The 14,537-nt window shown below is 39.2% G+C and overlaps 1 protein-coding gene across 1 annotated transcript in view; it reads left to right on the top strand.

Moving 5' to 3' along the window:
• Positions 1-8,795, top strand: part of siah2l (seven in absentia homolog 2 (Drosophila)-like) — a 45,704-nt gene extending 36,909 nt beyond the window's left edge. The window contains exon 2 of the mRNA XM_078412384.1: positions 4,772-8,795. Coding sequence (XP_078268510.1) covers positions 4,772-5,323 — 552 coding nt within the window. The 3' untranslated portion in view covers positions 5,324-8,795. The remainder of the gene's footprint in view (positions 1-4,771) is intronic.
• The last annotated feature ends 5,742 nt before the right edge of the window (positions 8,796-14,537 follow it).

Here is a 14,537-nt window from a genome sequence, read left to right on the forward strand (position 1 = left end):
TTGACCCACCGAGTCAATAGACAATAGGTGCAGGAGGAGGCCATTTGGCCCTTCGAGCCAGCACTGCCATTCAATGTGATCATGGCTGATCATTCTCAATCAGTACCCTGTTCCTGCCTTCTCCCCATACCCCCTGACTCCGCTATCCTTAAGAGCTCTATCTAGCTCTCTCTTGAATGCATTCAGAGAATTGGCCTCCACTGCCTTCTGAGGCAGAGAATTCCACAGATTCACAACTCTCTGAGTCTGCGCCGACCAGCGATCCTAGCACACTAGCACTATCCTACACACACTAGGGATGATTTACAATTTTTACCATGCCAATTAACCTACCAACCTGTACATCTTTGGAGTGCGGGAGGAAATCGGAGCACCCGGAGAAAACCCACCCACGATAGGTGACATTTCTGGTTAGGACCACTCTTCAGAAGTCACACTCTGAAGAAGGAGCCCGACCCAATACGTCACCTATTCATGTACTTAAAATGCTGCTTGACCCGTTGAGTTACTCCAGCACTTTATGTTGGATTTACAATTGCTAGGGAAAGTATCAATGAGGAGTTGGTGGGGAGGAATGAGTGGACCATGGAGACATGGAGACAATTGCCCCTGCATGGGCTGGAAAGAGGTGGTGAGAACATATGATGAGTTGTATTCCTTTGAGGCTGGCAGAAAAGTCAAAGGATATGCTGGATGTGGAAATTTAGGGTGACAGGTGAGATTTAAGGGAACTATCCATAAATTTACCCCTCCTTGATCCACCTATCTGCCAGCCCTTATCTCGCTCCTTGCATCTTTATACCAGTTACCATCCCTCTCCAATGTCAACTATTCCTTTCCCTCCACAGATGCTGCTCAACCAGCTGAATCTTTCAGCTTTTTTTATTTTTGTTCCATGTTAAGTTCTGATCTCTGCTGTCTGTATTGTGTTTGCCTGTTCTTCCGGAGTTCTCCAATTTCCAACCACTTTCCAAGGACAGTAATAGGATCGTTCCGAGTCAGCATGGATTTACGAAGGGGAAATCATGCTTGACTATTCTTCTGGAATTTTTTGAGGATGTAACTAGGAAAATGGACAGGGGAGAACCAGTGGATATAGTGTACCTAGACTTTTAAAAAGCCTTCAAGATCCCACAGAGGGGATTAGTGGGCAAAATTAGAACTCATGGTACTGACATGGATAGAAAATTGGTTGGCAGACAGGAAACAAAGAGTAGGGATAAATGGGTCCCTTTCAGAATGGCAGGCAGTGACTAGTGGGGTACCGCAAGGCTCGGTGTAGGGACCACAACTATTTACAATATACATTAATGACTTGGATGAAGGGATGAAAAGTAACATTAGCAAATTTGCAGATGACACAAAGCTGGGTGGCAGTGTGAACTGTGAAGAAGATGCTATGAGGTTGCAGGGTGATTTGGACAGGTTGCGTAAGTGGGCAGATGCAGTTTAATCTGGATAAATGTGAGGTTATCCACTTTGGTGGTAAGAACAGGAAGGCAGATTATTATCTGAATGGTGTTAAATTAGGAAAAGGGGAAATACAATGAGATCTGGGTGTCCTAGTGCATCAGTCACTGAAAGCAAGCATGCAGGTACAGCAGGCAATGAAGAAAGCCAATGGAATGTTAGCTTTCATGACGAGGAGTTGAGTATAGGAGCAAAGAGGTCCTTGTGCAGTTGTACAGGGCCCGAGTGAGACCACACCTGGAGTATTGTGTGCAGTTTTGGTCTCCAAACTTGAGGAAGGACAGTCTTGCTATTGAGGGAGTGCAACGTAGGTTCATTCCCGGAATGGCGGGACTGTCGTATGTTGAAAGACTGGAGCGACTGGGCCTGTATACTCTGGAATTTAGAAGGATGCGAGGGAATCTTATTGAAGCATATAAGATTATTAAGGGATTGGACACACTACAGGCAGGAAACATGTTCCCGATGTTGGGGGAGTCCTGAACCAGGGGCCACAGTTTACGAATAAGGGGTAGGCCATTTAGAACGGAGATGAGGAAAAACTTTTTCACAGAGTTGTGAAGCTGTGGAATTCTCTGCCTCAGAAGGCAGTGGAGGCCAATTCTCTGGATGTTTTCAAGAGAGAGTTAGATAGAGCTCAATGACAGCGGAGTCAAGGGATATGGGGAGAAGGCAAGAACGGGGTACTGATTGTGCATGATCAGCCATGATAACGGTGATTGGCGGTGCTGGCTCGAAGGGCCGAATGGCCTACTCCTGCACCTATTGTCTATGGTCTATTGTCTATTGACCCCATGGTTTGCAATTAGCTGTTATAAATTACCCATAATGTGGATGGCTGGGAAGTGCATGTGAAAAATAGGTTACAGGGAAATAAATGGGGGAGTCGGCTTGCTTTGAGTCACAGATTTAATAGAATAACTGGTCTCCTTTGTCATAAAGAGATATGAAAATATGAACTTTGTCCAGCTCTGCTTGAAGGAATTTACTGAGCCAGCATCCACTGTACACGATAGTAATCTGTTTCAAAAGTTCATTCATCTCTGGCAAAAGAACCACCTTGTGTCTTGCCTGGATCAACTTGAAATTGTGATTTGAGTTCTCTAATCTATTTAATTAAAACAAAAAAAATCAACGAGTTAGTCTTCCTTATTAGAACCCTCTGTCTCACGTCTATTTATTTTAAACTCTGATGCCTTATCCTAGGAATTACTCTGGAGGGTCTTCTCTACACTTGTCCCAAATCCTCAACCATCCTCTGAACCATGTGATGAGGCCAAATCAAAGTAGTATTCTCAGTGAGGTCTGGTCAGGATCTTGTGCAAGTGCAAAATAGTGTGCCTTGCCAGATTCGCCAACATCCCCTCTGCTCAAGCTAGTCTTTCGTGGGATTGATTTGCACATCTGTAAAATGTACATTAACACTGGGTTTATAAATGTTGGACCCTGATGCACAGGCAGAATTTTTGTACCTTCCAGGTATGAGCTTGATCTTCCAACATCTTAAAACAGATGAGCAAATATATTTTCAACCATCTTTAAAATTTTGTGCTGAATCTCTCCAGTAGTAAAATCAGTGGCATATACCCTAGTTCCCAAAAGCATCTTAACCATATTTATTTGATGTTCTAGTGTCTGAATGATTCATAATTTTACAATCAATTGTATTGCAGTTAAAATTGATTTTATTCAGAAGCCACCTGAATATAATGTGCTTAACCTAATCGATTAAGAGGACATTTTCCACTTTGATTTTTTTTAGACATGACTACTGTAACACTATGTTAAAAAAAACTATCTGAACTAAACTATTTGATCACAAGATCAAGTCTTGCATTCCTGTGGATTGCTGAGGAAATATTGTACCATTGGTGTTACCATCTTTTAAATAGGATAAAACAGTATAACAGGTCAAACTAAACTGTATTCTGCCTACCCCCAGAGTCCTAGTCTGCCTGCAATCACCTAATCTGGATGTAACAGACCAAATGATCTAATTTCCCTTCCTGCAGTAGGTCCCAGTGGTGATTTAGATCTCTCAATGGCAGTTTACTTGCAGGGGATAAGCTGAGAGTGGAGCCTTCTCCCAAAGTTGTTTAGGCTTTTATGGTAATCTTTACATAGATTTGACATCATGGAGTAGATGATTTGAGACATTCTGCACTTGAGTGTTTCTATACATTTGGGGCTTGCGGAATGGCTGAATAAAGGTGGTTCCTTTTTAACCTGCTGATTATAGCCCAGTGTGCCTCACTGGTAGAAAGTGGAAATTCATCCTGGGGGTCTGGCCCATACGTACTTCTCCCTTTCTAAAATGGATTATCCAGACACTTTCTCAAACTGTCTGCCGGAACTTGCTGTGTGTAAATTGATTACAAAAAATCTGTGTATGAATCAGGTGGGGGCTTCATTAGGATTTGTTCCCTTTGGTTGAGTGGCATTCAAACTCTCTTCCAGTTTCATCCATAACAGATGGGCATGAGATACCAACTTATGTGAGAAGCTTCATCTTCATTAAAAGTTAGTTTACTTTGAGTCACAATTAGTGACTCAAAGTGACTTCGCATGGGTGCAGTTATTTCCATAATATTTCCAGATTTATTTGCAGATACAGAAATTTTTGCTTTAACAACCCATAGTCTGGTGTATCTTTTTGCAGAAATAAGGTTTTAAAGCATTGCATTTTCTTATGTTGTACAAATGTGGTTTTCATTTGTACATGAACTTTAAACAAATAACCTTAAATCGAGCAGATGGAGATATTAGATTATAATTATGGTTTCGATTTTTCTTTTTTTTTTAAAACATGGTGTGACTTCTGCTTGCATCTCTTTCTTTACTTACACTCTCAGTAGCCTTTGTTTTGACAAATAAATGTTGGGAGTTCTTTTTGCTTTGTTTCTTGTTGAGTCTTTCTTGCTGTTGATTGCTGTTACAATTAAGATTTGTGCAGAATAAGTTCCTGAATATATTTTTACGGTCTTGGAAAGTTGGATTCATCAGGATGGGTAAGAAATCTTTAGTGCCGTCCATTTTTTTAGATGGCAAATATTCACATTTCAGTTTGACTCAGTCTTTGTGGGTGGTTTGCCTCTGTAGTTGCCTAACTTTGTCCATTTTCAGTGTACTACTTAACTGACCGCTCTTTTCATTTAAAAGTAGTATTTTAAGCAGGAGTTAAAAATGACATTTTGATTGTTTGGAATGCATCTTTTGAATATTTATTGTATTATTTTACTAATTGATTTTTTTTCCTCCCCATCATCTCTGCTATCAAACGGCAACACTTCCTCCAATGTAGTATGCCTCGGCTGGATGTCTCTTGTCATTGCACCACACGGAAAAGCCAGAGCATGAAGAGGTGTGTGAATTTCGCCCATACATGTGCCCGTGCCCAGGAGCCTCCTGCAAGTGGCAAGGATCGTTGGAGGCAGTCATGCCTCATCTCATGCATGCGCATAAAAGCATTACGACGCTTCAAGGGGAGGACATAGTATTTTTGGCAACTGACATCAACCTTCCTGGTGCTGTGGATTGGGTTATGATGCAGTCCTGCTTTGGTCACCACTTCATGCTGGTGTTAGAGAAACAAGAGAAGTATGAAGGCCACCAACAATTTTTTGCTATTGTTCTTCTGATAGGCACGCGAAAGCAAGCGGAAAACTTTGCCTACCGACTGGAATTAAATGGTAACCGTAGACGCCTCACATGGGAGGCCACTCCAAGGTCTATCCACGATGGAGTTGCAGCAGCAATCATGAACAGTGATTGTTTAGTTTTTGATACTTCAATTGCTCATCTTTTTGCAGATCATGGGAACCTGGGTATTAATGTTACTATCTCAATGTGCTGAATTGCATTGTTATAATACAGCTGTTTACATGTAACCAATAGAATGTTTGTTTGATTCAGAAGATGCAGTAGGCAAAAGAATGCAGTTCTATATACTTCTAAGCACCGTGCTTGTGTAATTGGTGCTAGCCCATTTGACTGCTTCATGAGTGCATGTTGTGGAATGTAATGCTCAGCACGTGGTTCCAAATCTGACTAAGAGAAGATGGACACAAAACAGCAAAACCAATCCAAGTTGATGCAGCCGTTTTATAAATGGTTGTTTAAAAAAAAAGACATCTTTCCCTGCTTTGTGTTTCTTTAGATTTACTTGAGGCAATTTATTCAAGATGTGTTTATATTACGGGTCCAGTGTATAGAACTACATAAAATGCCACATCAGTACTTAAATGCAAAGCCAGTAGATGCTTGTGCCTATCTTAAATATGCTTCAGGACAACAGTGTCGTAATAGTTATTTATGAAAATCAGTAATGTTGAATTGTCATAGAATGAATTTATTCTCTGTTCTTTGCCATGGAAACTGGATTTTGTTGCAATTTTCTTTTGGGCGAAAAGGCAGGAACAAAGTTGTAAAGAGCAACAATGAGGATTCCCTTTAAGTAAAGCAGTCAATGATAAATTAAGCTTCAGCATTGTCCACTGATGTTTTTTTTTTTTTTAATCTTTAATTCCTGTTGTATCATTTGTGTCAGATTGGGTTCTATTCAAATCATTTTTTAATTAAATTGTCAAATATGTAAACAGTGACTGCAGTTACACATTTTGAATAATGTTTATTATTTGTAGCCTGAACAGGAGTTGGTGTACCCCATAACATGTAATGAGCATATTGCCCAGCTTCGTGGCTGAATTGCACAGCCACTTTGCATCACCAATTTAATTATATTTTCCTTTTTAAAAGATTGAAATGTTAGAAAAATTGCATAGAGCCAGCCAGTATTTATTAATGAATTAGAGCTGTTAGCTATGTTTTCTGACTTAAATAATATTGAGCAAAATATTGTTTGAGTTGAAATTTAAAATTGAGTTTCACCAACGTGCTAGCAGAACACTAAAAATTCCAAGGATTTCTTGGAATCATGCTTGATTTATTTAATTAGTCAATTAATTTTGTAAATGTTAAAATGGTGATGGTGTATAAAATGTTCTGTCCTCTTCCTCTTGCCTCCTTTCATTCCCACACCTCCTCCACCTACCTCCTTGGAGGGGAGAGGAAAAAACAACTTGATGTTACACATCCCTTTGAGACTTTAAATCTGGTACACAATTACCTCGCACTGTTCAGCCAGCTCTTAGAACTTTGTTCTTTTACTTTTGATCCCTCTCTTTCCTCGCATTCATTGTCTTTAACACTTCTGGTTTATTAAAAGAATATGCACCTAGCCAGTTTTCATTGTTGATTCAGTTACTTCTCTCTCCATATGGATCACCTCTTATCACTGATTTTTTTTTTGAATGACTGATTCAGATTTAAGAGTGTAAGTCCTTAAGTTGCTTTACTTGTTAATGTGATAGTATTGAGTTTGAGGATTACGTTCAAATAATTTTTGAGCTTTGTAAAGAACTATTTAAATGAATGATGAACTTGTTAACTCCCATGAAAGGAAATTTAGATTATTCCTTGTCTACTATCAGGTAGAGAACTTTTTCGTAGCAGGTAACGACATTGCCAGTCAGTTCGTTTTGAACAATTGGATCTTTTGAATTCTTTAACATGGTCTATAATGAAAAGTAAAATGTATTTAAAATATGAAAAATAAGGCACATTGGTCTGAACATGTGGTATGAGACTCTTGCAGCTTCATCGATGTAAAATTAACTGACAATTTGCCATCTTGTGTGCAAGCTTGAAATATTGATATATCGTTTGAGACCTTAAAGGTCTAAGCAATACCATAAGTACCTTTCCTCCCCATAGCTGTTGGGTCATTTCTCATGCACATAAACATATAACCTTGATGGTTATTCAAGTTAAACGCACACTAAGAAAATCTAAAGCTGTGCAGCTTTGTAACATTTTTTGATTTGTTTAATTTCAATATTTGAACAATGCTTTGGCAGTTTGCAAGTGTGAAGGCAAGAGTTTATATGAAAGTCCATTATTAAGGATAGGTTGGATAGATTGAGATAATGCTGTGTTGAAGAAGGCGAAGTCACTTTATAATACAGAGGTCTGAGTTTTTTTTAATGGGTGCAAGAACTTTCCATAAGTGTGATCTGACAAAGACCAGTCTCTACTGTATTTGCAGCTAGGGTTAGTTTAAGATAGTTGAAGATCCAAGAAATATCTGGGGCTGCAACCAGCAATAGTTTGTGCCCTAATTACATCTGCTAAACCACACCCTGCATCGTAGAAATATTTTGCACATAATGTGATTTTAAGATAGGATGCTTGTCTATTTCTTACACTCGCTGTAGAGTGAGAATTTCCCCTTCACCACTTCCCCATGTCCCATCCCATCAAATGTTTTACTTTCAGGATAGGTTTCTCTGTGCAGTTTTGCAGGGTGTTAATACATAAGGGAAATTGTTATGGTTTTTAATGGCTATTTTCCAGAGATTTCAATAAACTTTTATTCACATTTTTAAATTACAAGTTTTTTAATGCTATTTCAAATTAAGTTAAATTTTAATGCAGTTTCTTACATGGTGTGCACATTGCTTTGCAATCCAATCAGACAGATCTTTACCGTATCCTTTTACACTTCAGTATGGGTCTAGTTTTAATGAACAAGGTGTCAGTTTTAATGGTCACTTAGTTCATTCGGCATCCTTCTAAGAGGAGCAAAGTGTATTTTCAGGCAATAAAGTCTTTCATATAGGACACTTTTTTTTCGTCCCCTGCATTTTGTTTCCCCCATTCATCCCAACCAAACTTTTACGCAGTTCCTGCGCATTACCGGTTGTATGGTTTAGCTTGAGTCAATACTTGAAAAGCACCTTCATTTAAAGAATGGTGTCCTCTAAACTTAAATAAATCTAACCTAACCGTCTGGGCACTGATCATGAAGAATCCAGTTGAGATATGAGTGAATTGATTATACCTGATTTTCTTCATTAAAGCAGACTACAACATCTCCCAATAGTAAATGCTATCTATTGGTTGCCCTATGAAAACAGTTTGTAAATCAGTGCTCAATCTTGATGTGGTGATTTCATTTTGAGACTTGGATAATCTGCATTTTTAAAGAATTAAAGGTGAACCTAAACAGTGAAATTATAGAAATGAGTCCAGTCTTGGTTTATTCAACAGCAGTACATCAAGTCAAAATAAAAACTTAGCAGGATGACTGTTGCTTTGAATTTTGTCAAACATGGTAGTTTATACTGTATGTTTTTTAAAAGAATTACTTTTGGTAATTATGCTAATGTGCATTTTTGAATTCAAATTTGGATACTGTGGATTTCCTGTTGAGCAGGTGTTAACATTTGTATTATATAAAGTTTTGTTTTGTTTTATATTTGTTTCTATTGCTACTTTTCCTTTCTATGTATATTTTTGTTGTACTAAAGGAACAATTAGTTCTGTTTAAAAGAAATTTGTTTAATCTTTATCAAGTTGTTAAAACACAGTAAAACTTTTAGTTTTGAAGTGACCACTCTTTAGTCAGGAATACTATTCTGTACTAGTATAAAATAACCTATTTCTTTATTTGCTCTGTATCCAAATTGCAATGAAGTAATTAAAACAATTTAAATGGATGTTATTCACGAATAGTTTTTGTTCATACTAATAACATTTTTGTAGATTGCTCACTAAAGATATTCACTCATCCTGTTTGTTTGTTGTGATAATGTTTTGTGGAACTGAGCCCAGTTTTCTTCAAGGAATAGCTGAGCCACAAAGCCAGAATTATTCCAGGTTGAATCCACCATCTTTGTCTCTGCAGAGATGTTCATTGGAGGGCAGCATTGACGATTTCAAGGTTCCTGAATAAAGGAAAAACAGTTATTTGGTTTGGTTGTACTTGTTTATTACACTTGTTAATAGAGAGCAAGGTCAGGAATCTAGTGATAGTGAAGTACCCAACTTTCTTTAAATATTCGTACATAAATTCTCTAAACAGCAACTTACTCAGCAATCACTTTTTTTTTGTTGCTGGAACAGGTGGATACACCACAGAATTTCTGGCAAAGGGAATTCAAGAACTGGGGCTAACTGCAATTTAAAAGATAGGATAAATACTGCAGAACCTGGTTATTCTAAAACCAAAATTGCTACGTTTTTACCAGTTGTTCATAGGAAAGGGCATGCACATTTTCACAATTTATGTATGAGTCTACAGGGACCCAAGCAATTTTTCTCTGCTTTTTTGGTCAAGATATTCAGCAGGTTCGGTAGCATCTGTTGAGGAAATATATTCTGTTTGTGTTATACCTTTAATATCTGCCTGGACTTTTACAGATGCAGTTTAGGATTGCCAACTTGCAGAGAGTCTCACAAAATTGAAGGTTCATGTTGAAAATCGGGGAGAGATGGGTGAGCTCTTGCACAGGAGCTATTGGCACGTTGAAACCATTGTTTCCTTACCCTTTGTACCTCAAACCTACCGTTTGAAGTTGTTCTTACAGTTTTGCTTTCCAGCCACTTACTAACAACATAGCCTGAAATGTCTGTCACCAGTTTCAGCAAAGGTGCAGCAGGCAGCATGGAAAGACTAGATGTGATTAAATTCCTATTCCTTTATATTTTCAAATACTGGTACTATCTAAAAATCTAGCAGTCATTATAATCTCCAGTGTGATGTTTGAGCTCACTACTGTCCAAACACGTCTCTTTCCATTCTCCACAATGAGCATATCTGGTGCGAATATGATTTTAAATTGTTTTATATTAATTAGTTACCCCTAATAGGGATACTCTGGGTTGGGCAAAATTTACTCTATCTCCATTTGGGGAGTCTATAAGAACAGAATATTGTTTTATTCCTGAACAACTGAGTTGTGTGATTCTGCTCTATTTCCACTTCCAAACTTGTGCCACAAAGGTTTGTTTTTGCACTTATTTGCTCACTGTTTAAATACCCTGTGATCAAATGTCTAAGTATGTCCAAACAGCACTGGACAAAATATATAACTTTTTGATGTAACCAGGATTGTTTTGTTGGGGTCCTTGGTTTAATGTGCATTCACAAGCCAGCAGGTGTAGGTAAATGGTTTTTTTTTAAAACAAGGAAGAAGCTTTAACAGCAGGGCTCCTTCAAATATTCATTTTGATTATCTCGGGGGTTGAGTACAACCATCATCATCATATATATACAGCCGGAAACAGGCCTTTTCGGCCCTCCAAGTCCGTGCCGCCCAGCGATCCCCGTACATTAACACTATCCTACACCCACTAGGGACAATTTTTACATTTACCCAGCCAATTAACCTACATACCTGTACGTCTTTGGAGTGTGGGAGGAAACCGAAGATCTCGGAGAAAACCCACGCAGGTCACGGGGAGAACGTACAAACTCCTTACAGTGCAGCACCCGTAGTCAGGATCGAACCTGAGTCTCCGGCGCTGCATTCGCTGTAAAGCAGCAACTCTACCGCTGCGCTACCGTGCTGCCCACCGTGTGATTAATTTGAATACCAGTTTTTGAGTCAAAGTTGATGCTTGGCATTTAATCTGGGAGCACCCAGTTTCTGGACACGTGCAGAAGGAATACAACAATTCCTGTTGCATTCTTTGTAATATTTCCTTATTCTACTGTGAATTGGCAATCAAATGTTTGTGGCACATTTCTACTACAGAATATGATAATGGCACATAGAATTTACAACACAGAAACGAACATGACAATACGTTAGTTCCAAATAAGCCTCCTGTTATCAGCTTTGTTGTCCCTACTCGGCAAAACCTATTTCTCTCTTGCATATGTCTCAGTTATTGAAATTTCTCATGTTTTCATATTGATTGAAGCAATTCTATGTTTTAAGATCATCTGTATAAAAGAATGCTTCCTGAATTGCTTGTTAGTCTATTTTCTCAACATCGGAGGAGAATAGGTGAGTGCATTACCACCGGGAGCAAATTGACATTTGGCACTTTGGATTTCTAACATCTTGTCCTGTGTATTTGGAAACATGTGGCTCTTATTTATGTTTGGACCTTGGTTTTGGTCTCTGTTTTCCTAAAGTATCAAGGTCTTTAGGACCAAAATACCCGTGCCAACCTTGAAGTATTCATCCATGCCAACTCTTCCTGCATACTGTAAAATTTAATTTTCCTTGCTATAATGCATTTAATTAACCTACCCACCAACATATATTTGACATGCAAGAGCAAACCTATCTGGTCACTAAAGGAAAATGCAAACATTTTAATGACCATCAGTACTCACGGTTAGGATAAATCTAGGTCGTGCTGTGAGGCAACAGCACTAACTATTGCACCATCACACACAGCAAAAGAAAATTGCTATTGTGTTCTTTAGCTTCTATTTAGTTTTAACAATACAACATGGAACGGGCCTTTTGGCCCACCAAGTGTACGCTGACCATCGATCACCCACTCACATAGTTCTAAGTTATCCACTTCTAAGGAAAGCAAGGTTTTTTAAATATTAAAATATAAACTAAGACCTCTAGGATTTAAAAAACCCCAAATATAGGTGTGAGTGAAAAGTAGGTTATAAAATTTCATTGTGACTATTATGCTTGATGAAATCTCCCAAGTAAAATGGCTGATACGCATTTTCTGCTAAATCTTGGCAGTCCTTGAATGCACAAAATAATTTGGCTGCTCTTAGAATTAACCTGGAATCCCAAGCATCAATTGTGGACATGCTTTTCAATAGTCAGAAAGCATGGAATTGTGCCCTTCAGCCTACTGAGTCCACACAAACAATGAACCAAACATTTAACTAATGCTACATTGATTGCATTTTTTGTTATTTACATATTACTATCAATTTCTGTCAGATTCTACTGCTCACCTATATGAGGGATAATTTACAGTGGCCAATTAACCTGCTAGTCTTTGACATGTGGAACAAAACCAGAGCCCCTACAAGAATCTGCAAACCCCACACTGCACCTAAGATCGGCTTTGAGCCTGTTGCTGAGAAGCAAAGGCTCTACCAGACAAGCCATTGTGCTGACCTCAAAGAGCCTAAAGGGTCTTTGAACCTCTTTAACTGATGGAAAGAGGTTGAAATGTTGTCTAGATTTCAAGTAGTTGATCCAGGGCATATTGGTTAACTGACCAAAGTAGACAGTTAAAATGTTCGGCCCATCTAATTTCTTATTTGCTCCAAGGGCGATGGGATGTCCACTGATTATAGTAAGCGATGCCAAATTTACATTGCTTTGAGCACTAAAGAATTATCTTTTTTTTTTCTATCAGTGTAATACCAAACGTTTGCAACATAATTTCTATATCACATGTCTCCCACTTGCCAACCAGCCCAATACTTGCAATCAGACTCTCCCAATCAATCCAAGAGAAAAGACATTCTGGCCTTCCATCACAGTGAGGAGGTGACTGGAGGAGACTCACTGTGATGGATGTTTCTTTTTTTTTTTTTGTGTTGGTTGTGATTGTGTGTGAAATTGCTTATTTTTATTGCTCTGATGCTGTACTGTGGGTGACCTTTCATTTCACTGCACATCTTGTATGTGTATGTGACAAATAGACTTGACTTGACTGCAAATTCCCACCCAATATCTCCAAAATCAGCCTTGCCCCAAGTTGGACCTTAACTTGTGGGCCAGTCCAATCCTTCTCTATAACAAGTTTAAACCTAATAGAATTATGGTCACTAGGAATGTCCTCTGTAAGCACTGTAGTTATGTTCTCTAATTAAAAATGAAATCCACCTCTAATATCTGCATCTCTATCATGTCTTACCGTTCTCGCATTCATGTTTCTGTTATAGCTATAAAATCCCAGTCCCCCAAGCCAATCCAGGCCCTGAGATTGTCTGCTTGTTAAGCCTCTAAACTGCTTTTATTTCAATCCTAAACAATTGGTCTTTCATCACTCTGCCATGGACCATCTTGTCCTGTTTACTAATTTTGCTCTCTTTGACTACAAAATTCACCCCTGAGTTCTCATCGACCCCCTTTCTGCTCTAGGACCTCCCCTTGTTTGCCGCCAATCTACTTTATACCCTCCTGGGAAGCACTAGCAACTCTCCTTCCCAAAATATTGGTTTCCCTCCAGCTTGGGTACCAACCATCCCTCTTGTACAGGTCGCCTGTGCGCTATAAGAGATCCAAAATCTTAAACTTCTGTTCTCTGCATCAGCTCTTCAGCGAATCCATCTACTCTTGCCTTCACTAACTAGCACATGGCACTGGAGTAATTTAGAGATTTTTAAAATCTCTCTTCATGCATTCAATCGAGTTATACTTAATAGTGTTCGCACCTTTCTTTAAACAAAACACCCATGACTAATGATATCTTCCCGTTTGAAGGGTGTCCTGACTGGACTTTGCCCTCAATGTCTGGCAACGGAAGGACCCTAGACTGGTGCACACCTACAGAGCCTTTGCGTTGGCTGTACCGAGTTTCAGTGTGGCCCTCAGCATGTACTCCTGCAGTTTGGAATGGGCTAGTTGACAACATTCCCTGACAGACATCTCGCTATACTGAGAGACCAACAGGTTTCAGGCAGACTAAAGAGCATCTTTCACTGAGTTGATGGTCTTCACCAACTCTTGATATCTGTCTAAGTTGTCCATGAGAACAACCTATAAATCAGAGAGGCCTCTGTTATGGAACTGAGATGAACTGTAATAATGGCCCTTGCACCCTTCCAGAGATGATCATCCTAGAGGTCCTGCTTTTTGACCTCTTAACTCATTATATTCACTTCGCAAGACATCTCTTTTCCTACCTATGTCATTGGTCCCTCTGTCATTGATACTGATGTGCACAACGAACTCTGGCTGCTCAACCTCTCCTGTGAGAATATTCTGCAGCTGCTCTGAGACATCCTGCATCCTGGGAAGCAGCAAGATGAAACCCTGAAAAACCCAGACTTTGTGCTACAGACCTGGCTGCTGCTTTCGCCCCTCTCTCTCCCCCCCCCCCCCCCCCCCATATTTCCGGCCAACTCCTTCAGTCTGAAGAAGGGTCCGGACCCAAAATATCTCTCATTTCCTTCCACTGATGCTGTCTCTCACTGAGTTCCTCCATCACTTTGTGTTTTGCTCAAGATTCCAACAGCTATATTCTCTTGTGTCTCCACACCTTATCTTGCCATCACCCTCTGCTCA

Source organism: Rhinoraja longicauda, chromosome 15 (genome assembly GCF_053455715.1).
Source record: "Rhinoraja longicauda isolate Sanriku21f chromosome 15, sRhiLon1.1, whole genome shotgun sequence".
NCBI lineage: Eukaryota > Metazoa > Chordata > Chondrichthyes > Rajiformes > Arhynchobatidae > Rhinoraja > Rhinoraja longicauda.